Below are 26324 nucleotides of genomic sequence, written 5' to 3'. Positions count from 1 at the left end.
AGAACTAAAATATTTGAAATAATTTTACCGTTTTTTTCTTGGTATAATTAAATAAATAATTTTGATTTGTTTTCAATGACAATTACAAAAGTAATAGAAAACTTAGGGCCGGTTTATAGAACGTGTTAATCGCAATTATATTTTAATTCGCGATTAACTTGACGTTTGTCAATGCAAAATAAATGGCAACTTAATTCGAATTAGTTTAATTCTGAAGTAAATTTTAATTTCGCTTTATGCTCAAAGAATTAAAGGCACACGTGGAATTCACAAATAAACAATGGTTTAATTCATTTGTTGTTTTACATGAAATCAAGTTTAAAATAGAAAAAGCCTATTTCGTTCAAACATTATGTTAATTAATTTTATTCTTCGACACAGTCAAAATTTACGTTTTTTCTCTCGTGTAAGGAAGTTTTGACAACTATTTGGCATTTCTCAATACAAAACGTCAAATTATTGTTAACAGATTTAAAGCAAGTTTAAGCCTTGTTGACTCTAATTTGAAGAATAAAATGTTGTATTCCACTCGTTTGAGTGTAAATCGGACGCTTTATTCCACCTCGTGGATGGTAAAACACTCATTACACTCGTGGTTTAAAAATCCACTCGGTCAAATTTTGAAAAAACAGTTAAAAAAAAAGTGATAATAAGAAATGGTTTGTTAAATTTTTCATTAAAAAAATTTAATATTTCCATTTAATTAATTTGATGTGTGTCAATGCAAAATAAATTGCAACTTAATTCGAATTAGTTTAATTCTGAATTAAATTTTCATTTCGCTTTTTGTAAACCGGCTCCTAAAGGAATTTATCTTGAAACTACGTCAAGTTTGCAATCCGATAATTTACGACCCTGCCTGCTTGCGGTTAGAAGGGTCGGCATCCAGCAGGGGCTGGTTTATCGAGGCGTCATTTTCATTTTGTTCGACTGTACATATAAACAGATCTCTTGATTCATTTCATATTTTCGTCGATTTTTTAATTATAAATTTATCAAAACCCGTAACAGATTTATTACTGCCTACTGTAAAGTATTTAAGTACTAGAGACTAAAAAATTGTTATTTAAAAAAAGTTGCTATTTTCCATAATTTTCCTTTTTCTTAATTAAATTTAATCATTAAATGTAAACGAAATATGAGACTCTGTATGTACTTTATATGGAAGTACAATGTAAAAAGAAAATGGATTTTGGTATTATTTAACTAGAGAAAATTTGTATTTTAACTCCAGTAAAAAGCCATTTCATTTGATTCATTGTGGGTTTTAATTGTCATGTACCTAAAAAAGCGAGCTTTTTTAAATCAATCGAATAGAGTGTATGCTCAATTCAAACATTTAACTATCCTTAACTTTCAGCCAAACTTTAAGCCTGATATTTTTTTTACAATGAATGAATTAAATTTTCATTTTAGTTTTTGCGTTTACAGTCTAGCTCCCTTATTCCACTGGCGAAATAACTTTGTGCTTAATAAAATTTTAACTGACGTTTGAAGTGTTGTCTACAGACCGCAGGTCGATAAATTATTAAGCTAAGCTCATGTGATATTTAAACTTTTGACCACGGTCTAACCCACAGTGTTTAACAGAATATGTGGTGAATTGTGATATCTTAAAAAAATGTAACTACATATTTTAAATAAAGGTAAAGATATTTTAATAGTGAATTTTCAAGGTTTATTTAATATAGAAAGCAATTTTATGTACTTATATTTCTTTTACGATAAATAAAGCTTATAGTTTCCATTTGCATTTCCATTTATATAATCAGGCTGGATTATTAAAACGTCCCAACCTATAACTTTATTATTTTTAAAGATATGACAATACGTCTTTCATTAAAGTTGAAGAGTTTATTTTGAGCAATTTTTTGGGATACACGCTCAGTCAATATAAATAGTTAACAATAAACTGTGCAACTTTGTTCCAAGAAGTATAATGTATCTTTAAAAATAATGGAGTTGAGGCGTTTTTTATATCTAAATAGATGAGAATTTTTTGAAATGTCACATTAGATATTTCACACAAACCTACATCCTCCCACACATACAATAAAAGTAGCAAGTCAATGATGAGTGGAAGCATAATACCTAAAAACACTGAGCAGCCATAAAATTGAAATTTCCAATTTTACTATCACTTGGAAATAAAATTTAATCTTGGTAGAACGCAAATAGTAAATTTTCGCTTTATCTAACTAACTAAAATTTTGTGGAAGACTGGAAATGTTTGTGGCCGGAATTGTAGACACAAAACAAGTTTGAACACAAACACAGAGGAGGTCGTATACTTTTGCCTTTTCGTGCGATAACTCAAGAGGACAAATTTCTAATAAGATTCTCCGTGCTTTAATGTTATTGAATAATGCACAAGTCAGAAGTTTCGAACTCGATGACATACACTCTTATTTTCTCCTCGACTCGTTGATGAAATTTTCAAGCTTTTCAGTTTGTATTATACACGAGTGCAAAGTTTTGTTTTCGCGGCGACTATTGAATTGATTTTATGAAATTGGGTTTTTAAATATTTGCAGTTTAGCATATCTTACGGTTCGTTGAGTAGCACTCAATTATTTAAATTGGATGCTTATCGATACATGAGATATCTTTCTTTCAAACCCTAACTTAATATATCACTCCATTTAAATAAACATGAGAGCAGATTTTATTGAATTGAAACGAAGTAAAATCAAAGGTAGTCATTCCTTCTTGAAATTCAATCAAATCTCTGTTTTATTCCAACGAGAGTTCATCTCTTATATTTTTTCACCTGACAGATGATTTTTCATACGAAGACAATAACTTAATATTTAATCAAACGATACTTTTGTGATTATTTTTTTTCCTTGTACTCGTAGTTCGTATTTATATTTGAAAATGTCCTCAGATGTTTTGCTTTACTTATGAGTCGGGATGGAAGATTAAAAATTGTATATCAAATTTTCCCGAAGACGAACCGATCGAACCTTATGAGATTTCCTTGTTTTTTTTTGCTAGTACACGTTTCTCTATAAAAATTAATGGCCTTCAGAGAATAATTCATAAGAGCTGTCTTCAGAGCACATAAATTTACTCGAAATCTTGTTGAACCCATTTTTTTTATTGGATCCTGCTCCAATGAAATTATGAGGACGTTTATTTGTGGCCATTAAAAGAAAGATCAATAAATGCGAATAGAGAAGATCTTCAGTTTTTGAAACTTTGAAACAAAGTGTATTAGAATTTGCCCACACAACAAACTTTGGATTCGTTTACAATTAAGATTAGTTTAAAAAATATATATATGTATTTTGATTTATAACGCTGATTATCGTAACTAACAAGTAAGTAACATGATTATTGTAATTTATAATTGCAATCAAAAGTTAAATTATTTCATTTGGTACGTAATGACGTAATTTAGTTTCAAGTTGTTTAACTTTGTGAGAGTATATTAAATCTGACTTACGATTAAGCTCGTGTTATAGTTAACTGTTAACAAGAATCTAATCTTGTTTTTGTTATTCTGGAATTTAAGTCTCATTATAAATTAAACGCTATGAAAATCATTAAGACGAAAATAATACATTTATGTTTTTATTAAGCTGTGGGTGATAATCACAAATCAGTTTTCCTTTTGTCAATTAACACTTTATATTTTTTCAACCTGTCAGCTACAGACTGATTCATATAAAACTACCAGTTTGCCGAAGTTTGACTACAACCAGTAAAACATTAATCACTTAATTTATAAAAAATCATAATTGAACATTCTTGGAGAAGACATACGAGTACATATCTTTGACAAATTTAATTGTCAAATTGACACTCCGTCAAAGATCGTTCTATATAGAGAACATACAGGGTGAGTTTTATACGCATAATTTTAGGGAATGATAAGGTATATAAAACCACCATTACATTTTAAAATTTTAGATAATTTGAACTGATGACACCAATGCCGACATGATATTTGTTCACGCCACTCCTGTTCATAGCTAAGTGAACCGATTTTCTTTATTTAGGTAGGGTTAAGTGGTATTTTTTTATTGACATATTTGTCAAAAATAATAGTTATTTATTCGACGAGTTTGAGTGTAAATCGGACTCTTTATTTGACCGAGTGAATTTTTAAACCACGAGTGTAACGAGTGGTTTACGAGGTGGAATAAAGCGTCCGATTTACACTCAAACGAGTGGAATACAACATTTTATTCTTCGAATTAGAGTCAACAAGGTAAGCCTTGTTGACTCTAAGTTTAAAAACTTGCTTTAAATCTGTTAAAATAATTTGACGTTTTGTATTGAGAAATGCCAAACAGTTGTCAAAACTTCCTTACACGGGAGACAAACCGTAAATTTTGACAGTGTCGAAGAACAATTTTTTTCAGTTATCAGTTTAGTCGTAATAAGATAAACTTATATTTTTTTAAATAGAAATCATAGGCGGCTATGGCAATTTTGAAAAGCTTATTTTTTTCTGATCTAAAAAATATATATTTGAAACAAAATATTTTTTTATAACTATACTTAAAAAGTGAAATGTAATAATAGTTGGCCATGGAAAACCTATTTCACTCCAAATGTGTAAATAATAATCAATAAGAGTTTCGTGAACTGTAAAATACAGGGTGATTCTTAAATAGACCGACAAAATTTTATCCTTGGTAGTATCAAATGAGAACATGCGGGAAAAAATATTTAAAAAATTCTTTGTTTAAACGTTCTCCAAATAAAATTTATTAAAGTTATTTTCGAAGTAAAGCGTACGCCACTGATGTGTTAGCACAGGTAGTGGAAACCATGGTAGTAACGTGATGAAAATGTACTTGATTATTGCAACAATTCATAAACGCCGTAAGTGGCACGGATGAAGGGGGTTTTGCCCTTAATAGGTATAAACGTATAAAGGGGTACCGTTTGTCTCCATTCATTCTTAGCAAGCTGTGATAAAATTTTGTCGGTCTGTTTAAGAATCACCCTGTATATGAAAAAACAGATAAAATTATAAAGATTTTAAAAATACGATACGGTAGAAGCATTGAACAAATATTCGAGCGCCTCAGAACAAAATTATTACATATTTTTAAAAAACCAAAAAATAGGAAAAACAAATGTGTCAACAGTCAACACAATTACAAAAAACATTTTTTTGATGATCTAATGGAGGTAGGATAACGTTTCACATAGACGGAATTTGGGTATTTGAATAGCCATATCGTCATTTTTGTGTTATATAAAATATATTTTATTGATGAATTAAAGCGGCTTTTTTCTACAATACTCTATGTATCACTAGAAGTTGCAATGGTAATGTTAGCTTGTTTAACAACAAAGAAATGTTACTAGTCGCCAATAAGTTGATTTACAATTTATTTTGCATCTTTTTCATCACTTAGTACTTAGAAAACTCTTTCATTAGTGACACTGGTTGAATATAATATAGTTTAAATCCTTTTAGTTGAAGATGCAACATTTTTTAATGGCCAACTGCGAACAAAAATCAAAGATAATTTTTTGCTAAAAATGTATTATAATAATTTGTTACAAATATATATTTTTTAGATAAGAAAAAAACAAGCTTTTTAAAAATGACATAGCCATCTATGATTCCCATTAAAAAAATACAAGTTTATTTTATTACGACTAAACAAACAACTGAAAAAAATTGTTAACTACATTATTAAATTCTACGTAAAAAAGTGCCTGTATAATATCTTTATTTCAAATCTGTGTCTTCTATAATAACGAAGATATGAATTTTTTTAGATTTCGCTAAAATGTCAATTTTTGTCTATAAGTCGAAAACAAAAGACGATAGCGAGATGCGGTTTTAACTAATATTATTTCCTCAAAAATTGAGCCCCAGAATGTATTACTCGTTTTTGGCTAAACCTCTTAGTTTCGGAGATTCCCTATTCGGACATCCAAAATGCAGCACCCTGTACACTGTATACATATTTTTTCTGATAACATCCATTCCTTCATATTTTGAAAAACGTGCCGCAAAAAATATTGAAATATTAAAAAAAAATTAACGTGTGTGTCTTCAAAAAGTCTGTATTTAAATTTGAAAAAAAATGTGTAAACATGGGTTTCAAAAGCACCTCTTTCCTATGTCTAAATTCTTTTCAACCGGAGCATTCAATCAGTTTTTCCTTTTATTTAACAGTCACGGATTTAAAAACGTTTTTTTTTTGTTTGCATTAATTTAAAGTGCTGCTGAAACAACTGTTGCAGGGGTAAACCTCGAATTCTAAAGCCGCACCAACTTAGAAATAATGGAAGTTGCTTTATGAAATAGTGCATTAGTGCTCGCAACTTTCTGCAGCTTTGAATAAATAACATATTTCATAAAGTGAAAATTTGCAGCACGAATTTTGCGGATTTGGTGTCCGTGCGTTACGCTCATTACTCCCAAAAGCGAGAAAATGCAAACTTTTCTATTAATTTTAATAAAATAAATGAGTTGTTGGTTGTTTTCAGATTTGTTCAGATCTGCCTCCGAGGCTGGTCCCCGGGACATTCTGAAACTGTACAACACCTCCGGTCAGTTGTTGAACATCAGTGGAGATTTACCTCCCAACACACCTGACAGCAGGTACTCTCTGCAAGTGGTGGCCGCCAACGGCTTCGCTATGCTTCAGGAATCAACCGGAAGCAGTCTAAAAGCTCTGGAAGCTCGAGTATCCGCCATAGAAAGACAGCTACGATCCGAACTGCCGCTGCCTCCTGCCGTCGAAGAACTCCAGAGACAAGTGGAGGAATTCCGGGAAAAACTCGAGACTACGGAGAGTCTGAGCTGGCTCGGTAAAATATTTTGCATAAGTTCAATTAAAGTTTCAAGTTTTATCCGCGGAATTTTAGTTTGTGAGCATTAAAAAGTCGCATTCGCCGCCCGGGGTGTCGCTCTAATTAATTTGGTTCTCTTTGATCTCGATGTCGCTATTAATTTAGCAACATTGGAAATAACACACCCAAAGGAACAAACACAGAGCCGGCTTAAGGTGTAGCTACCCCTTCCGGTAATTTGGTGTTCGGACTATCCTTCCTGAACAAACATTTGCACAGACAAGCTCCCGAGGGCGCATATTTGCCTTCTCAAACATAAGTAAAATTTATCGAAGGATGGAAAAATATAGAGGGGAGAGTCTGCGACCCGGTCCTGCACCGCAACTCCTTTAAACATTCCCATAATTCAGACGACTTCGCTCAACCGGTCGTGTAAATATTGACTTACGTATTTATAGAGACGATTTGACGCATTTCACGGTATAAAAAGTCCCAGAGTCTATAATTTCATCGGGTACTTTGAATACCGGCAACGATCTGATGTCGATCCAAAAAACAAATATTTGTCTGGCGATGGATTATCAACGCCACGACGCCGGATCCGGTCCGGAAGAATTTCATATAAGAATAAAATCTTCACGAGAAATTCCGAGATCAGTACACAAACTACTACATCGAATTCAATTTTCTAAATGACTATTTGCTATTTACTAAGATTCGAACATGATGAAAAGAAAGGTAACAATTACTTGCAAATATTTGACTCATTAAAAGTTCCGGTTTAAAAATAACACAAAGAACACAATTTGGGAGTACCTGCTGTTGTCTCTAGAGGCTCATGACTGAAACTTTTCCTAACTCCACTTCGCATTTACTTCGCGATAAATGGGGAAAATGTGTCAGTTTACTTTCCGTGAAATTCTTGCAGGCTCCAATGCCCATTTATTTTTTATAAATTTGGAAGAATAAGAAAGGACGAAATTACAGTTTACCAAGCTGAAGTCTTATTAAAATGCACTCGTAATTGGTTTCACAATTCAAATGGAGTTGTGTAAATATTAAGTTCATAGTATTTATTACTGCAGATTCCGAAATTTGGACAAACAAACTACGAGTTTAAAACATTTTAAAAAGAAAACTGTATAATACCTAATTAGCATAAATAAGGAAGAAAATTTGATAAGTATAAATCATAAGGATTTTTAACGGATTTGCTAATTGAAATGCTTATAAATGAAATGAAAAGAGTTTCTTTTTTAATATTAGTACGTTTTATTAGTACGTACCTAGTATATGTATGTGCAAGGGGATTGTTAATTAGACAAGCAGCAATTTTTTTGTAGAAGACTTAAAGATAACTTTTTTCTAACAAGTCTTGATATCATCTCAATTCTATAATATCAACCAGGAATGATTGCAAAAACACGCTTGCTTCTCGAATTTACTTAATGCAAATCTCTTGAGTTTCTCTATTCGAAAAGTGACAAAAATTTGAATGTCGTTCAAAAAATAAGTAAATTTGAGCCAATAACTTTGAGCAGCCCTTCAATAAGAATAATTTAAAATTCTTGAGGTTCACGATCGGAGGTAATGCAATAGGTAATATACGAACTAGAAAGGCTCATACCATTGATTAATAAACATTTTTCCATAAACTTGAATCATTTCTTAATATTTCGAATAAATGTAAAAAAAATAATGAGAAATAAAAGAAATTTAATACTTTCACTTGAATTTCTGTGTCGTAGCTATGTCCCTTTTGAGTTATTTTCCATAAACAATCAATTTTATTATTGTCACTACAAAATTCTGGCATTCATACTCCTCTAAAGACTTCCCAACTTCACCGAGTTTTTGTTACTTTTTTAACAACAGTTTCCCAGAGCGTTCTCTTGGCTAAATAGTTTAAATACTTTCGGAATTCTTCATTAAAAGTTGGCCGCGTTTCGAAATATTGTCCCGACAAGCCTACACAACCTTAAGCCGTCAATTTAATTCTAAAACAGCCAGGCAAAGCAGCTTTATTTTACAAAAGAGACGAGCAGTTAGACCATTAATTTATTTTCTCGGCTCAGCTTTTTCTGCCTTGTTCTGCCTGTTTTTTTTTTTTTTTTTGAAGAGCGTCTTTATGAAAACATCATACGTTTTGGTGACTTTTTTTCGATTTGTAATATTTTAGGATTCTACAAGCAGCTTCCGGAACCCGTCTCAAGTGAAGAGTGCCGCCGTCTCCAGTACCGGCGAAAAAGCGACTCGGTGAAAAAAAGAGTGAAGCAAAACTTCACGAACATTTGGTAAGAGATGACCGACACCGGAATTTGATGTTTTTAATTGTGAGAAATTCAGTGAAGCTCAAGTTTCGGATGCGATTCGACAGTGGTTGAGAACACCGACGTTCGACGCTAGGCCCTGGGAAGACGAAGAATTGCTCCTCCTGCTTCAACAAATGTATCTCGATTATGATCTCTGTTCAAAATTTGCTATAGACATAAATACGCTTAGAAATTTCCTCTACGAAGCCTACAAGAATTATAACGACGTGCCCTTTCACAATTTCAGACATTGTTTTTGCGTCGCACAAATGGTAAGTCGCAACCGATTCTTTTTTTAGTGGCTTTGCATTAAATTCGTTATGGTTTCCGTTCGGGATTAAAGCCATTATTACCGGGAGTTTTTCAAAACATAATAATTGTTCTCTTAGCAAACATTTTCTATTTAAATTTGAAAAAAGTCATTAGTTTCAGTTATTAATTCTTGACGAAAAACTCCTTTCCAGATGTACGCCATATCTTGGAGTGTGGATTTGCCCTCTAAAATCGGCGATTTGGAAGTTTTGATTTTGCTAACATCCTGCATCTGCCACGATTTGGACCATCCCGGTTACAATAACATTTACCAAATCAATGCAAAGACCGAACTAGCGATCCGTTATAACGACATATCGCCGTTAGAGAATCACCACTGTAGCGTGGCATTCAGGATACTCGAAAACGAAGACTGCAACATATTTAAGTCTTTCAAAAGCGAGGATTTCAAAACAGTTCGCGAGGGCATCATTAGGTGCATATTAGCCACTGATATGGCTCGACATAACGAAATCCTCACCAACTTCAGGGAGATTACGCCAAATTTTGACTATAACGACAAAGCTCACGTTAATCTAGTAAGTTGAAGGGAGCACAGTGGCGGCTCGTGCTTTGATTGCAGAAAAGTCAATGCGAGAATTTTATTCGGACAAGGGAGCATTTTTGTATAATGAGCTATAAAAAAGACAGAGCAATAAAATTTTGCATATTTGTTCCTTGACCAAATTTATTTTATTCCAATATTTATGAAATAACGAAGAATCGTAGTACAGTGGTATTTATTAATTTTTTTAAAGAAATCTTTTTACTCGAATAGCAGTTTTCTTAAGATTCCCTCTAAAGTCAATGAACTTTCAAAAAGGAGTTGTACAATTCATAGTGGGAACAGAATTTTTGATTTCAGGGTTGTCAATTAGTTAGTAGGTAAACATTTTAAAGTCCTCGGTCCTGGGGCGTAATTACGGTGAGGCAATCCCCCCCCTCTGATTAAAAGTATCCCATCTAACACATCTGTTAAAATTATTATCTAGCTAATCAATTAACTTATTGTCCCCCCCTCAAGAAAATTTCAAATGACGCATCAAGAAGGTGCCGTTTTACGCTTTTTCGTTTATATTCCGAAAACGCCACGTATTACGAGACAAATGGTTATGCACAAAAGCTTATAAAATTTTCTACGACGGTCTTCTCGGATTTTTGGTATCTCAAATAGTTTGCGAAATATTCAAAGCAAATAGCGCACTTTGTCTCATAGTGCCTATGTGACGGGTTTAATCGTGTTTTTGTTCATCGTTTCTATACCAAGAGGATCCAATAAGAAGTTATAGTGTCTAAACATTAAAAGTGGACAAAAAGGAAACTGTTAAACCAATCGATGATTTTCACGGTTGGTTGGTTGTTGTAAATTTCAAATTGTAGTGTAGGTCTCTGCAGCTTGTAGAAAACATCAGTCTTTTAGTAATGTTTCGCTTGTTGGATCGTGTTCTTTCATGAAAATGTTCAGATTCGAAGAAAATTTTCACTTCTGTATTCTCGCTCTCAATTTATGTTGTGTTTGTGAGCACACAAGATGTGGGTGAAACAAACATTAATATCACTATTTCTGCTTAAGGTTTTTTTCCCATTCAGCAGGAACAGGGAAACGTCCTTACGTTTCGTAACATTTTTGAATGAATCCAAAAATCAAAACTGATTGGCTTCTCCATGGTTACTCAAATTATAATAATGGCCGACCTCAAACGGACCAATCACATCACTGGAATAAATTTTGAATGAATTCTAAAAATCTATGGTGATTGGTTTCTAACATTATTTTAATGGCCGGCCCAATCACAATTCTTACAACCTTTACGTTAATTCATTAAATGACTTTTTTAGTCTATTTTGCAAATAGTGCGATATTTTGAAGCAAATATTTTGAAGACTATTTGAGATAAACCTAAATTAAAAAGCATAAAACGGTATCTTCTTCGTACCCCCCTGCGTCTCCCTCACAGCTGAGAACCGAGAAGTTTTAGTATGTTTAACCCAAATACAGACCTGCTGTTCTGAAATTCTGTTCTCGATCATGCATTTTAGAACTTGTTCATTGGCTGAATTTTCATAAATATCACAGGTACTACGTAAAATTTTTTTTCGACCTATAGTCAGTAAAACTTTACTATTGTCTGATTTTTTGCTTTAAGGGGTCTACCAGACTTTGGTTCAGAGTTAATGAATTCCCAAATAAACAAAAAACGAAACTATTTCGACAAAAATTTTCACTAAGATGCGATTTTTCGTTAATTTTTGAGAAACATTCTTCAGACACAAAAATCTTTCCTCCTAATAAAACACTGTAAAATTTAAACATTTTTTTAATACAGTTAACACAAATTCTAAATTTATAAAATTATTTCATAATTTCATAATTACTCTTGTAATATCAGATTAGTAAAATTGGCTGATATTTGGTCGACTTTTGTCTGTCGCATGCGATTATTTTTCGACGTTTCGAGTACTGAGAGGACTCCGAAGTCGACAGTTTTTTATTCTTTATTTATGTAGAATTGATAATTTTAGAATTATTTTTTCTGCACGAGCCGTCCATGGTGTGAGTCAACCTTGTATTGATAATGGTGTTTCAGCTTTGTATGGTCCTTATCAAAGTGTCGGATATATCGAACGAAGCGCGGCCGATGGACGTGGCGGAACCGTGGCTTGATAGACTCCTGCAAGAATTCTTCAAACAAAGCGACGCCGAGAAACTCGAAGGGTTACCTGTCACCCCGTTCATGGACAGGGAGAAAATAACGAAACCCTCGTCTCAATGTTCATTTATCGGCTTCGTTCTTCTCCCTTTGTTCGAGGCGTTGGGAGACTTACTTACTGAGTTACAAGTTAGCTTTTCCTCCAGTTCATTTTTGGGGAGTTTTAAAGTTGGATTGTTTCAGGATCTCATTGTTCAACCGGTTAGGGAAGCACTAGAATATTATAGAAGATTAAATGAAGCTACGAGAGAGGAGAGACTTCACAGGAAAAGTATAGTATCTGAATTGACGGACCAGCACACGCCATCCACGCAAAGCCCCGATAGTGCCGTTACTGTTCCCAAATCGTTTTCGAATGCCAGTGTTAAGCTAAAAAAGAGTCTCAGCTTCCAACAAAACAGGTCGAGGTAAGACTTTTATTTAGAAACGCAAAAATTTGCCACGTTTAACCTTGTCTAATTCCAAAGTTTTCGCAAAGTAGTAATTTCATGTTTGACCAAGTGTGGTAATAAAGCCTACATGGTGCCGCATTGCACCATAAACACGAAGACAAATGGAACAGTATATGGTGCCATAAATTCATTATTCGTCAGTTGATACGCTATTCGCTATATGTGGTTGGTAAACTACGACCAACTATTATTTAGCCTGAAACCAGATGTTACATATTTCGCACCTTCCTCACGTACAATATTAGCGATTTGCTAATACACATTTACAAAACAAAGTATCATTTAATAAATTATAACCCATTACAACAATAAAGAATCCACATTAAAAAAGTTAAAAATGTCCTTTTGGAAAAAAATAACAAGTAACAGTTTTTTAACATTTTTTACTTTTCGATTCGCATTAAAACAGTAATCTTGCTTTATTGTAGCTTGTGCATATTCATGCAGCCTGAATGTAATAATTGGACTAAAATTGAATTACGGGATTTTTGTAGTTCTTTTAATAAAACGGTTTCATTAAAACGAAGTTATATTCGTACCAAATATTGCAACTGACAATTTCCTTTAATTTTTAACTATGGAATGAAAAAGATAAAAAATTAAATAACGAATCAATCAATAAAATAATCAAGCACAAAGAAAATTTCAATATAATGGTATGAAAAGTTATTTATTTAAATATTAAAGATGTTTATTTGACATACAATAAATAATATGTATTTTAAAGATTAAATTTACAGTGGAACATTCAAAAGTGGTTTTCAAGAGATATTTCAATAAAATCAAACAAAGGTACTCGTAAAACTAAAATAAATAAATTCAGATTGATACAACAAAGAAATGGGTTTAAACTTATGGTAGGTGGTTTGTTTTTAATCAAGATATTATAAAACTTCAATAATGCCACTAGTTTATACGATTTTTATACCTTAGCTGAAATAAGTTATAATATCTTATAGATTTTGAGGCACTGAATTCAATTTTTTGAACCACGTCACGTTAAGAAATATGTAATTTAAATAGAAAAATCGCTAAACTATAAATTAAAAATTTGTTAAAAACTCTGTTTTTTTTAATACTTTTTTGGATCAGTTTCCCTTATAACAGTCAACAGTAATCCCCTAACATATTTTCATCCCAAAAATCTTTTGTGTCGATCTTCGAAAACCTTCAGGTTGCCTCGCCTTGTTCGTCACTTATGTTGCCTAAGTTTTTAGAAAGGAAGTCGAAATGCAAGTTAATCAAGACCCATTTAAAACCCATCTGGTGATAATTTTGTAACAATTCAGCATTCGTGCAGAAAATTATTGTTCGTCACACAAAACTGTGACGTGATAAGAAAAAATTACCTGTTATTTTTGCTTGTTTAAAAGTAAATAAACATAAAAATAATAATTTTATTAAAGGTTTATTAAACAAGTTATTATTTGTAAATTAGTGTAACTTGTTGTCACTTAATTTGTTTAAATAACTACTTTTCTGATTAGTAATTAAATTAAATTATTGAATTAACCAATTTAAAGTGCAACGTGTGTTTAAGAAAATAAATATATTGTATGTTCTAAGTTTAAGTTTTTTTGTATATGTTTCGAAAATAAATGTTTTAGGTATACTCATTTGAGTCCCTAAAATGAGTCTTTTTCTTATAAAAAAGTACGCAAAATTGTTATTTTAGGTACTCAGTCCCCAAAACAGTTTTTCTGGACAAAAAAGTCAGTTTGGTTACTATGGTGGTGATTTTTTTTACTTCTAATTACTAAGGGCCAGTTTCATAATCAAATTAAAGAGACTTTAAAGTAAAGTCACTTTAGAATGTGAAATTTTGTTAAAATATCCGTAGTAATCAGCACATTCTAAACCAACTTTAACTTTAAAGTCTCTTTATAGTTCGATTATGAAACTAGCCCTAAAAGCTGTGAATTCGTTTTTTGGGGGCTTTAACAAAAAAATGTTGTTTGTAACATGTACCTAAAACGTTTTTGCGGACTGATCTGACTAGATCCGCAAAAATTGTATTTTAGGTTGTACCTATTTGTAACAAACATTTAACATTTTATTAGTTGAATAATTTTATTTTTAACATGTAATATTTGTGTTAAAAGTATGTAGTACCTAAAATACAGTTTTTGCGGATTTAGTCTTCAATTTTTACAAATTACGTATCAAACGAGAAGACAACTTCATTAAATGAATACAAAGAGGAGTAGTTTTAGTTTATACTTGACATTTATTTAAATCATAATGAACAAAAGCATTTTTTTATTTTTCTTAAAATGAATTAAAAATTATCATTCTACAAATTTCCAATTAAAAACATAAAAATACCTGAAAAAAAGAGGAAAAAATATCTGTTTTTTTGAATAATGGATATAATAATTGTTTTAGAATTTATTTCAATTTCTTACGAATTTTTCAAATAAGAGATTTGTATTGATCACAAGTTGTGCAGGTGTGCTCTCTACGCGAAATTTTACAATTTGTTCGAGTGAAAGTGTAAATATTGACAAGAGACTGATTACACTCTCAAATATCTTCCCTACATAATTTCGTGGAAAAATATAAACAGCTGTGTTAAGTTTTATGGCAAAGACATAAAATAGACAATTTTTTGATGAAAAAGAGAAAATACATCAGTTTTAAAAGTTGTTTTGTTTTACCCCCAGATCAAGGTCCACCGACGAAGACACTGAACAGAGCTTCGGCAGCGGCAATATGATCGGCGAGGAGCAAAGTCTCGAAGACGTCGTTGAAGACCCTGAAAGCGGCGAATCCGAAACTGCCACCGAAGTCGAAGTTTCGGAAAAGGCCCTAAAATTCAAAATATCGACCGAAAGCAGCGTCGGCACCGGTCGAAAAAGCTACCCCGGATCCAGAAAAGGTAGTCGGGAACGAGTCCAACACTTCAACAGCTCCGAACTCGCCCGTATGATCCAAAAGGGTAAACTCCGGTCAGCCGGATTCAGTTTCGACCAACACTGCATGGTGGGCAACAAAAAATTATCATTCGACACTCCGGAGTTCTTGGACGAGTACGCTTTAACTCTGAAGAAACGACTAGATGACCAATCGGATAGCGAAGAAGAGAAGTTGCGCAAAGAAGATGAATGCGTGGTTTCGAAGGAGACTCTTAATTTGAACAAGAGGAATTCGGAGCATCTGGTGAAGATTCCTTCCAATTTGGAGGAGAAAAAAAGTATTCTAAAGTGTTCTGACAATAAATCTTTCACGAACGCGGACAAACTTCGGATGAACAATGTGAAGTCTTCCTTGGAAGACGATGAGGAGAAATTGATTGTCAACAACCGGAAGAATAGTATTCAATCGCGAGTGAACAATACCAGTGATAACGTTAACAGTATTTCCTCTGATAAGGACGAAGTGAAAAAAGTGCAAGCAAGTGGGAGTCCCAAAAACAGTCGCTCGATTTTCACACGTTTCCGGCAGTTTACCGACCGGTTCGGTCTCTCGGTGGACAAAGACTCGAAAGTGAAGCACTCGAAAAACAACAACAGCACCCGCAACCCCTTTCCCCACAAGAAGAAGAAGTTAGAGACGCCCTGTTGCCGCAGCTTGGAGGAGGTCGGCAGAGCGAGCACCCTTCCCAAGACCAAGAACAAGAAAGCGTGGAAGTTTCTGGTGTTGGGCAAGGAGAAGGACAAGTTGGAGGGGTGGGCGTCGGACGCCGCAGTGGATAAGCTAGCTGTGGTCTCCACCGAAACCGACAATCAATCTTTACCGTCTACCTCACAACTGCAAAGTAATTGCGCAAGTCCTAAAACGCAATTTGAAAAGTTGGAAATTGTAAGTTTGAAGGAATTCAAAGTGGAGACACCGGTGGAGGCGACGGAGAAAAAAGGGGAAATACTTCTAGTTGAAAAGGGTAAAGAGGGCGGATTAATTTGACAAGAGATTAATCCCCCCGAAAGGGAGAGTTTTGCTAGATACATTTTCTGTCGGTGTTGTAAATATAAACCAAATGTAAGAAATAATGTGTAGGATGTTTTCGTTCTGTTTATTTATTTATATTTATTTTTTCGTTCGATTTTTATTAGAATAACTGTGTACGCGTCTAGTGCATTGTATCTCCGGACATATCCCTTCAATAGAATAATTAATAATAATCAAAAGTGGAATTTTATCCGATTTTTTTAACATGGCACACAGGGAGAAAGGAATTTGACATTTCGCACAAGAAATGTGTTTACATGACTGTTATATCATAAAGGTACAAATGAGATTATCCAAATTAAAAGGCACAATATTTCGTATTAGATATAAGTTGTATATTCTCAGTCAATTCTTTTTCTTGTAATATTATTTATTGATTACAATAGTGAATCATTATGTTTTATAATAAAACAGATTTTGTAACATTTTTTTATAAGATATTGTTTGTAAAAGATATTTATAAATTTTTAATCATGTGATTCTAGTCTGATAAAAATGATATTTAGTTTAATATTATTTTTATGTGTGCATTTACTAGGATTAGGAAAATCTTTAAAATATTTTCGTACCAGATACGTTTGTGGTTAGTTACTATTTTTCTTTACCTCATAGTTTTAAAAATGTGCTGGAAATTGATAGTGACGATCTGGTGCTAAAAATTGAAAAACAATTTGTTGTTAACAGAGATTGTTGGTTATCTTATTTGTTTTTTATTGTTTTCTATTTTTTTTTTTTTCTAAAATATGAGGACCACTGAAGCCTGTAAAATCCTTTTTATCTTCTAAAGAGAAAATCTATATTCTTCCTATTGCTAGTTGAATAAGTGATATATTTAGAGAATAACACTAAAATATTTTACTTAGATTATAATATGTCCATATGCCAATGTAAAATAAAAGATATTGATTAAATGTCTAAAGTAAAACAAGATTTTTTCTGTTCCTTTAAACGGTTTGCTTAAAAAAAAATAACAAATGCCACAAGCAATTTTTGTTTAATTTTTTGTGCTATGGGTGTTTTTTTGCTAAATTTTTTGTGACAGCGTTTCAGTTTATATCTCCACAAGCTATTTTTTTATTAAAAGCCAGCCTAAGCTTCTGACGCTTAACAAATTTTTGCCAAAGGCCTATGTTCAATTTTTCCAAAAATGAAGTAAAAAATCGATAGATTTTTGCTCCATTTTTTGTGAATCCGAGCTATTTTTTGTCTACTTTTTGTTACGACAATAATCAATTAAAAAGAATAAAGTCCTTCCCATGCTTAACAAATTTTTAGTAAAGACTCCAAGCGGTTTTTTGTCAAAATTTTTTGTGTCTGTGGACGAGATTTTGCTCAATTTTTTCTGATTATAGGCAAGATTTTTCTCATTTTTTTTGTTACAATATGCAATTTTTAGTCCTATAAGAACATTACCTACCTGAGTAGGTATGTCTGAACATAGGAAATATGAGAAATAAAATAAATGTAAAATACAATAAGAATATGTTTTATTTCTTTGGATTTGTGTCTTCAAGTCATTTTTTTAAGCCTTAGTTAATTTCAAATTAAATTCCTTCCAACGACGAGAATTTTGTTATTATTTGAAAACCTATTAGGATTGGGAAAAAATTCGGGATCATAATGCAAAGCTAAACTTGGGATGAAAATAGGAGTGTCAACATCATTATTGAATGATATTGGTGTCTGGTATAGTGTAGGGTGTGTTACATTTCCTTTCAAGGAATGGTAGAACTGGATATTTTCGTAAAACTTCTAAACTAACAAGTTTAAAAGAAAAAAGTTACGACATAGGCCCTTATACCCTTAACACATAGGTCCAAATATTCCATTTCTTTCAACGCATCATATTTTATACCGCCATATTTCTCCGAAATATCTTTAATTTCGTTTCTTATTTTTTCCTAAATGTCTAAGTTATGTGCAAATTCATATAATGTAAATCCCATTGTTGAGCTTGTGGTCTCAAAACCAGCAAGACACCAATATGTCTCCATCTACAATTATTATTTTTTTAATTTTTAGACATAAACTGAGCAAAATTATACCTATAAACTGGCGATCATCATTCTTCAGATGGAGTAAAATATCGATTAAATCATTTCTGCAATTCTTTGAAAAATATCTCTTGTACATAATATCAAAAAAGTGTCTTTCAAAAAATTGACACAATCAGGACGAAAGAGTTTCATTCGAAACAAATGAACAAACAAGGGTGCTAAGAAATAACACCTGAATCGAAACGCTGTCACAATATCGTCCCAATCAATTAGTTTTTTCGCCACTGAACAAAACTCTGAAAGAATTTGCTTGCACCCCAAAAATAGTTGAACCAATCTGTCACGGTGAATTTCAAACAAATATTTTTCATTTCAACTGAAGAATTATTCTTGACAAGGTTTTTTAAATAATTTGTCATTTCCTGTGAGGCATTTTCTATTAATTCTGACATCATTTTCATATTTGATGAAGTCAAAACTGGCGTCATGTTAGTCCTGAGTTCCTTCCACTCGGGATTTTTCAGTATGAATAAAATATGGGTGCTAATAGGGTCATCTCTTTTATTATTCATCACGTTTCTATCATAGAAATATTGAAAATCGTTTACTAGAATTTTCTTAATTAGTTTTGGCTCTCTGAGTAGTAAACAGGGTTTATCCACGATAAAAAAAATTCAATGAAAGGCTTGGTTGATTTGTAATAAATGTCGTAAAATATTTCCCCCATCGAGTGGCGCATTAAAATTCCGTTGTAAATGTTACCAAAGAATGGTAAAGGCTTGATGTAGGGCACATTTTTAGTTTCCCAGTACTTGAAATTTCTTGTAAAATAGTAATAGATAAGTAGTAGCACAACGAGGAAAATTAAAAATTCCGTCGAAATTATAAACGTCATCTAAAAAAAAGTATGTTCGTGCAAATAATTATACCTATACTGATTGATTGTAATTTATTTAAATGTTTGCAAACAAACAAGTTACCTTCACTTTATTAAAAAGGGGCTCACGGTCAAAGTAGGTTCATATAAATCGATGAAATAGATTTTCAATTTGCAGCTAGAAACTATAAAAAAAAAACAAAAAATAGAGAACTACCTATTAAAAAATGGATTACTTGATTTGATGATTCCTTTGATGAGAAATTGCTAATCGCAGAGTGAAATACATGTTAGACAAGCAATTATGAAATAACTGACAGCGAAGAGTTCCTTTTTGCTAAAATAACGAAAATTCTGTAAAAGTCTTAAAAATTGTTAGAAATATGATGTTTTCCAGTACCTATATGTGCTCAATAAATCTATATTTCAAAACATTTTTTTAATACCTAAAAGAAAGTAGTCTTGTGCAGACACGTATTGAAAATAAGTGTAATTCATTTAAAATTTAAAATCAAAATTTTATGTGTTTTTTTTAATTTCACAATTTATGATCTCTGACTCTCTAATTAATATCTATTTTTTTTGTTTGTTTATTTACTCAAAGAAATTTGATATTATTGTATCCTTGTCTACTGAAGCCCAAAGATGGTAATTTTTTTATTTCATACTGTCCGGTAAACTAAACTAGGCTTCCCGGCATTATTTTGAGCCCCGAAAGTGAGCTATTACGGTATCAGAGCCGGTAAGTGTAAGTAAAACTTTTCTTATTGTGATTTTGACACAATAAAACATCAAATCAAAATAAAATAATAGTTATTTATATTATAAGTAAAAGTTACTTTCCTCCAGTGTAATACATATAATTTTTCCTACGATCCAGCAAGAAAAACTTCAAAACTAAGAACGTCTCTTAATATCTCAGTTTCGCCATTGAATCCAGCAGCATGTTTTTCCGTTTCTATGGGAAAAGTAAAAATTTTTACCTCCCGGAAAGGTTACACATATTTTTATTTTTATTTTGACAAAACGAGAAGGAAAATTTTACCTTCCTGGTAGGTAATCCTGGTGGCCATTTTCCTTCCTGAAATTAGGGAGGAAAAACTTACTTTCTGTTAGAGTCGTAGGAAAAATACATTACGATATACCTACTTCTCTTACAGTCGTAATATTTGATTTACCGGAGTTAAATGAGATACTATTTCCTTATTGAAAAAAACAACAAAAAGTAAAAAGCATTGAAGGGATTTTTTCATGCTCACAAATAAAAAATTCGTTTCAATCCTATATTATAGTGGAGATGACAACACTGAAGCTGCACTTTTGTCGTCAAAAAGTGAACAAAGCATTAAACTGAGAAAAACAGTGTTAAAAAAAATAAAGTAATATACAATTTCCATTGTAGGTTTGAATCGGGGTATACCCTCAACTACAGATTACAACAAAATTGTTATAATTGTTATAAATACAGATGGATAAAATAAACATGTTATTAAAAGTGAAACAAAAAATGTTTATCGCATGACCTATAATTCTCTGTAATTAAAAATTGCGTTTCAATACATTTAACTTACAGAAGAACAATCGTAAAACCGTCTGCATTCACTTTTTTAACACAATTTCTAATAGAATAGAACAATAGAATAGTATTTATATTTATTAGAGAATAAAAGAATTGCGGATACAAAACCCCCATTTTAAACTAATCAAGAGTCAATATTTAATATCCGATAGTTAATTATACAACATCAACAAAAAAATTAATCATATGTTTGTCCTACTATAAATAATAAATCAACACGCTTTCCGAGTCAGTTATTTGGGTGATCGTTTTCATATTTGCTCGTATTTTAGCTGTTGTACATACCTTTGTAACAAAAAAAAAAACTAAACTGAACTTGAGAAGGTACGAAAAACCACTAAACTTATCTCTAGTTAAGCACTAATTATATTTGTATAGATGTAACTGAAACAAAAAATGGGCTTTGAATTGCAATTATCGAACTCCTGGGTTATCAATTTACTTATCTTATTAATTACATTTTGGACATCTCTGTATTTTTACTTTACTCGCAAATTCAACCACTGGAAAAAGAAGAATGTTCCTCAAATCGGCCCAATTCCATTTTTCGGTAACGCCTTTGAGGTATTCACTTGGCAAAAAAATATTGGAGAGTTGGCTCGAAAAATCTACAACAGCACAACTAAACCATTTATCGGTTTCTTCATCTGTGATGAACCGTACTTGTTGATCCGCGACCCGGAATTAGTAAAATCGGTCCTCGTGAAAGATTTTGGAGTTTTCAGCAACCGCAGTATTTCCGAAAATAAAGAAAATGATCCCATGGGATCACATTTACTTTTCCTTCTGAAAACTCCGGATTGGAGAGACATGCGCCGGAAAATAACTCCGGTTTTTACTTCCGGGAAAATGAAAACTATGTATACTCTCATCAGTGAAGCTGGGAACGACATGATCGAACACATGAAGAAAGAAGTGACCAAAAATTCCAATTTGGAGATGAGAGAAGTAGCAGCAAGATACACAACAGATGCGATAACATCGACGTCTTTTGGAATTAATGCAAATTGCTTTAAAAATGAAAAAGCTGAGTTTAGGGAGGTGTCGAGGAGGGTGTTGAATTGGTCAATTTGGGAGCGCTCGATATCAACCACTTGCTATTTTATAGCGCCTAATTTAGTAAAGTTTTTTAAATTAAAATTTATTGATACGGCATCTGCGAAGTTTCTGAGAGAGGCATTTTGGAAAACTATGATCGAACGAGAAGAAAAAAAGTTTGTCAGGAATGATTTGTTAGATATTTTGATCGATATTAAGAAGCAAGAAGACATTAACGATCCTTATAAGTTGGGTAAGAAAATTGTTAAGAAACGTTTAAACGCATAGTTTGATTGTCTTTTCCAGATGGCGATAAATTGGTGGCACAAGCGACTCAGTTCTTTGTGGCAGGTTTTGAGACCACAAGTTCGACAATTTGTTTCACTTTGTACGAATTAGCGATCAATAAAAATTTACAAAGTAAATTAAGAAAGGAAATTAAGGACGTATTAAGCAAACATGGAGAAATTTCTTATAATTCGTTTAAAGATATGGAGTTTTTAGACATGTGTATTAAAGGTAAATATAACCCAATTTGTAGTTTTTTTGTTAAAGCTATTTTTTTTTTAGAAACATTAAGAAAATATCCCGTTTTGCCATTTTTGGACAGACGATGTAACACCGATTATCAAATCCCGGGAACAAAGGTAGTCCTCGAAAAGGGATCACCTGTGTTTATATCAGTTTCAGGACTACATTACGATCCACAATATTTTCCAGATCCGGACAAATATAATCCTTTGAGATTCACTGAAGAAAATATTAAATCAAGACCGCAGTTTACATATTTGCCCTTTGGTGAAGGTCCTCGAAACTGCATTGGTATTTTTTTTGATGACTTTATTGGTAATTATTAATTTATTATTGCAGGTGCACGGTTTGGTAGTGTGAGTTCAAAATCAGGAGTTGCTAAAATAATATCGATGTTCGAAGTGGATTTGTGTGAGAAAACCCAACATCCGATTCAAATCGATCCTAGAGGGTTTTTAATGGCACCGGTTTCTGATCTTGTACTCAAGTTTAAAAAGTTGGTTGATTAAATAAAGAAATGTGTGATAATTTAGTTGACTTTTATTATACCTTTGTCAACATACTTGCGTTTACACTTGGAAAAAATGCAGTATTTTAAAATTTCAAAACAATACTTTATTTCTAGAAAATATGTATCTATGCAAAAAATTAATATGACGATTTTAATTTAAAACTGAACCTTCGGGACTCATAAAAGAGTATATTCTTGCGTATCTCTAAGGTGGAAAGCGTTATTAATTTTTTAAGTCAAACTTACATTTACAATTATGTAAATTCAAATCAAGAACTATTTTCAGATTTTTAGAAACTGTAAAGTAGAATTGCAAATATTATGTTGTCCGATAACGAATAAATAAATGAAACTACAATCTTCACAATTACGTCACCGCAGTGTTACATAAAATTTAAATTTTGCAGATTTTGATCGAACTTTGTTCTTTTAGCAATGACTTGGCCAGAAGATAGTGAAGAATTCTTGTCATGATGATATTTTATTAAAATCATCGTTATTTACAAGCAGTTCAATTGTCAGCAAATTAATTGATTAATTGAAATGTTGTTTATTATTATCAAATAATTAATCATTATTGCCCATAATATTTTACACTAAATAAATGATAAAAAGCCACGTTTTGCGAGAAATTTTGTTCTAGTAAAATACCAGTGCTTTTAAACATTGTAAAATTAATACCCTACTTGCTTTGTCTTGTTGGTAGTTATGTTAAAAAAATCAAACCCAATTACTGGTTTTCATTGCAAAGTACCCACAAACTTTCAACAAGCCCCACGATTCCTTTGTTACTCAAATTATATAGGCAATTTTATAAAAAGTAAACTAAATTACAAGTAATTAGTATTCATTATTAAACCTTTAATCTGTAAATATTTTTTTGGTACGCCCATCTCTTGCAAAGCGTAGTCAATAAAATTTATTTCCACAGTGGGCAAAAAAAAACAAAAAAAAATGGTACAACACACGACTTCTGCTTGACTTCTTTTGTTTATAAAACAACTCAGTTGCGAATGATACAATTTTTTGACGCAGACGATAAGTACAATTAAAAATAAACAAGATAATATATTATCATCACACGCAACTATAAGCCGGTTCACCTTGGCAAAAAAAATAAAATATTATTGTCTACTATATGGCACGTGATTGGAGAATTAGGAAAAGTTTTTAACGATACGATTGTTAAATTTGTCTGAGAACCCATTTATATTATTTTAAAACAACCCATTGCAAAGATTTGTATTTATAATAACCAACGAAGGAAACAAAATTTTTCAAATCATGCAGTATATAAACGAAATTCTTCAATGTTTTCATCAGTTTATAAACATGTTTAAAGGACAATTTTTGTTGCACAACTATTAAATCAGTAAGTCGAAAAACCACATTTATTTTGTCCGTTTTATTATTATTTTTTAGTTGCGCTACAATATGTTATTGACACCCTATTTGCCAATTGATACTATAATCCTACTTTCGGTGCTAGCACTGCTTTTATATAAATATTTCTCCCGGAATTTTAACCACTGGGAGAAGAAAAATGTTTTTTACTTCCAACCGACCCCTTTCTTCGGCAACTTCCTCGACATTTCCCTCTTTCGCACAACTATAGCTGAACATCTGATGAATTTATATAAACAAACAACTGAACCGTTCTTTGGAATCTTCGTTTTCGATAAACCTCACTTGATTATCCGAAGTCCCGAACTTGTTAAAACAATTTTAGTCCGCGATTTTAACAATTTTGATGACAGGTGCGTAGCATCACCCCATCATGACCCCCTGGTCAAAAACATGCTTTTCCTTAACAAAAACCCCGAATGGAAAACTGTTAGAGTAAAAATGACCCCGGTTTTCACCACCGGAAAACTGAAAGCGATGATTCCGTTGATTAATGAAGTGGGAGAGACTATGACGAAATATGTCGTCCAAAAAATACCCAATTTCTCCCTCGAAGCCAAGGAAATATGTGCGAAATATGCGACTGATGTTATTGCAAAATGTGCCTTTGGGATTAACGCGAATTCGTTCAAAAATGAAGATGCAGAGTTTCGCAAAATCGGTCGAAGGATTTTTGACTTTCGGTGGAAGACGGCAATACAACAAACTTCGTATTTCTTTCTACCAGGACTTGTGAATTTTTTAAAATTTAGAATGATAGAGAAGGAAAGTAGCGACTTTCTTCGCGAAACCTTCTGGCATACGATTAAGTTACGAGAAGAAAAAAATGTGAAAGCTAACGACCTGATTGATGCTATTATTGCCTTAAAAGCCAACGAAGAATTTTCCAAAAATATGAATTTTGGTACGTAATGTGTAAATTGTGCAAAAAAAATATAATGTCGTTTTAGAGGGTGATAAAGTGGTGGCTCAAGCAGCTCAATTCTTCGTTGCCGGATTTGAAACTACAAGCTCTACTATGGCATTCACTTTATACGAGCTTTGTCTTCAACCACAGATACAACGCAGGGTGAGAGCCGAAATTGACACTTGTCGTAAAGAACACGGTGGTCTTACATACGAGGCTCTTCAAAGCATGAAATATCTCAATATGTGTGTTTGTGGTACAAAAAATACTAGTTTATAACCATAATTCCTTGTCATTTTCTTATTTCGCAGAAACACTTCGCAAATACCCAGTTTTGCCCTTCCTGGACCGCACCTGTAAAGAAGACTACAAAATCCCCAACTCTAACGTTGTGATAGATAAGGGGACCCCAGTTTTTATCCCACTGTTTGGGCTCCATTATGATGAAAAATATTTTCCAAACCCTCAAAAATACGACCCTGAACGATTCTCGGATGCCAACGTGCAGAATATAACTCCGTTTAGCTACATTCCGTTTGGCGAGGGTCCAAGAAATTGCATTGGTAATCGATTAGTTCATAAGGTAACTGATTAAAATGAATACAATTGGTTTTAGGTGAACGTTTTGGGCTGATAAGTACAAAGTTGGGTCTTATTCATATTTTGTCCGAGTTTGAGATTGAAAAATCTTCTGATACGCCAGTTCCTCTCGAATTTGAACCGAAGAGTTTTGTGCTCGCCTCAAAAGTCGGATTGCCGATGAAGTTTAAAAAAGTTGTGACGTCAGCGGCTTAATCTTTCGTTCTGTGAATGCGTTTTTCCTTTGAATAAATTTTAGATAGTCAGCAGAGTATTTCATCTTTTACATACCTACCTATAAAGGATTCACACTGCAAAGAGTACAGGTTCATACAAATTTCAAACAAAAAAATAAATAAATATAATTAACAATAATTTCAATGAAGGGTATACTA

The 26324-nt window shown here is 32.4% G+C and overlaps 2 protein-coding genes and 1 pseudogene across 6 annotated transcripts in view; 2 read left to right on the top strand and 1 right to left on the bottom strand.

Annotated features, from left to right (window-relative positions):
• Positions 1-17425, top strand: part of LOC123013004 (high affinity cGMP-specific 3',5'-cyclic phosphodiesterase 9A) — a 76241-nt gene extending 58816 nt beyond the window's left edge. For all 5 annotated transcript variants that reach the window (XM_044411283.1, XM_044411284.1, XM_044411280.1 and 2 more), the window contains 7 exons: positions 6466-6789; positions 8951-9065; positions 9118-9355; positions 9548-9934; positions 11984-12235; positions 12290-12513; positions 15222-17425. In XM_044411283.1, the coding sequence (XP_044267218.1) occupies positions 6466-6789; positions 8951-9065; positions 9118-9355; positions 9548-9934; positions 11984-12235; positions 12290-12513; positions 15222-16461 (2780 nt within the window). In that variant the 3' untranslated portion in view covers positions 16462-17425. The remainder of the gene's footprint in view (positions 1-6465; positions 6790-8950; positions 9066-9117; positions 9356-9547; positions 9935-11983; positions 12236-12289; positions 12514-15221) is intronic.
• A 439-nt stretch (positions 17426-17864) lies between these two features.
• Positions 17865-19566, bottom strand: LOC123013227 (annotated as a pseudogene).
• A 1598-nt stretch (positions 19567-21164) lies between these two features.
• On the top strand, positions 21165-26195 carry LOC123013893. The gene is made up of 9 exons (XM_044412746.1): positions 21165-21283; positions 21338-22250; positions 22304-22516; positions 22568-22819; positions 22868-23028; positions 24462-25347; positions 25394-25606; positions 25662-25913; positions 25967-26195. The coding sequence occupies exons 2-9, from the start codon at positions 21356-21358 to the stop codon at positions 26143-26145; spliced, it is 3051 nt and encodes a 1016-aa protein (XP_044268681.1). The 5' UTR covers positions 21165-21283; positions 21338-21355; the 3' UTR covers positions 26146-26195.
• The last annotated feature ends 129 nt before the right edge of the window (positions 26196-26324 follow it).

This window comes from Tribolium madens, unplaced genomic scaffold (genome assembly GCF_015345945.1).
Source record: "Tribolium madens isolate multiple individuals breed KSU strain unplaced genomic scaffold, Tmad_KSU_1.1 Scaffold_96;HRSCAF=242;Tcas5.2_LG5, whole genome shotgun sequence".
In the NCBI taxonomy this organism is placed as follows: Eukaryota; Metazoa; Arthropoda; class Insecta; order Coleoptera; family Tenebrionidae; genus Tribolium; species Tribolium madens.
Note: the sequence above shows the minus strand (reverse complement) of the source record. Positions and strands in the feature narration are given on the sequence as shown.

What these genes read in the sequence shown, in the direction of transcription:
- LOC123013893 (XM_044412746.1), top strand. Translation starts at nt 21,356, where the DNA reads ATGGGCTTTGAATTGCAATTATCGAACTCCTGGGTTATCAATTTACTT. An exon ending in AGGTCCTCGAAACTGCATTG is followed by an intron (nt 22,820 to 22,867) that starts GTATTTTTTTTG and finishes TTATTATTGCAG; the next exon opens with GTGCACGGTTTGGTAGTGTG. An exon ending in TACTCAAGTTTAAAAAGTTG is followed by an intron (nt 23,029 to 24,461) that starts GTTGATTAAATA and finishes ATTATTTTTTAG; the next exon opens with TTGCGCTACAATATGTTATT.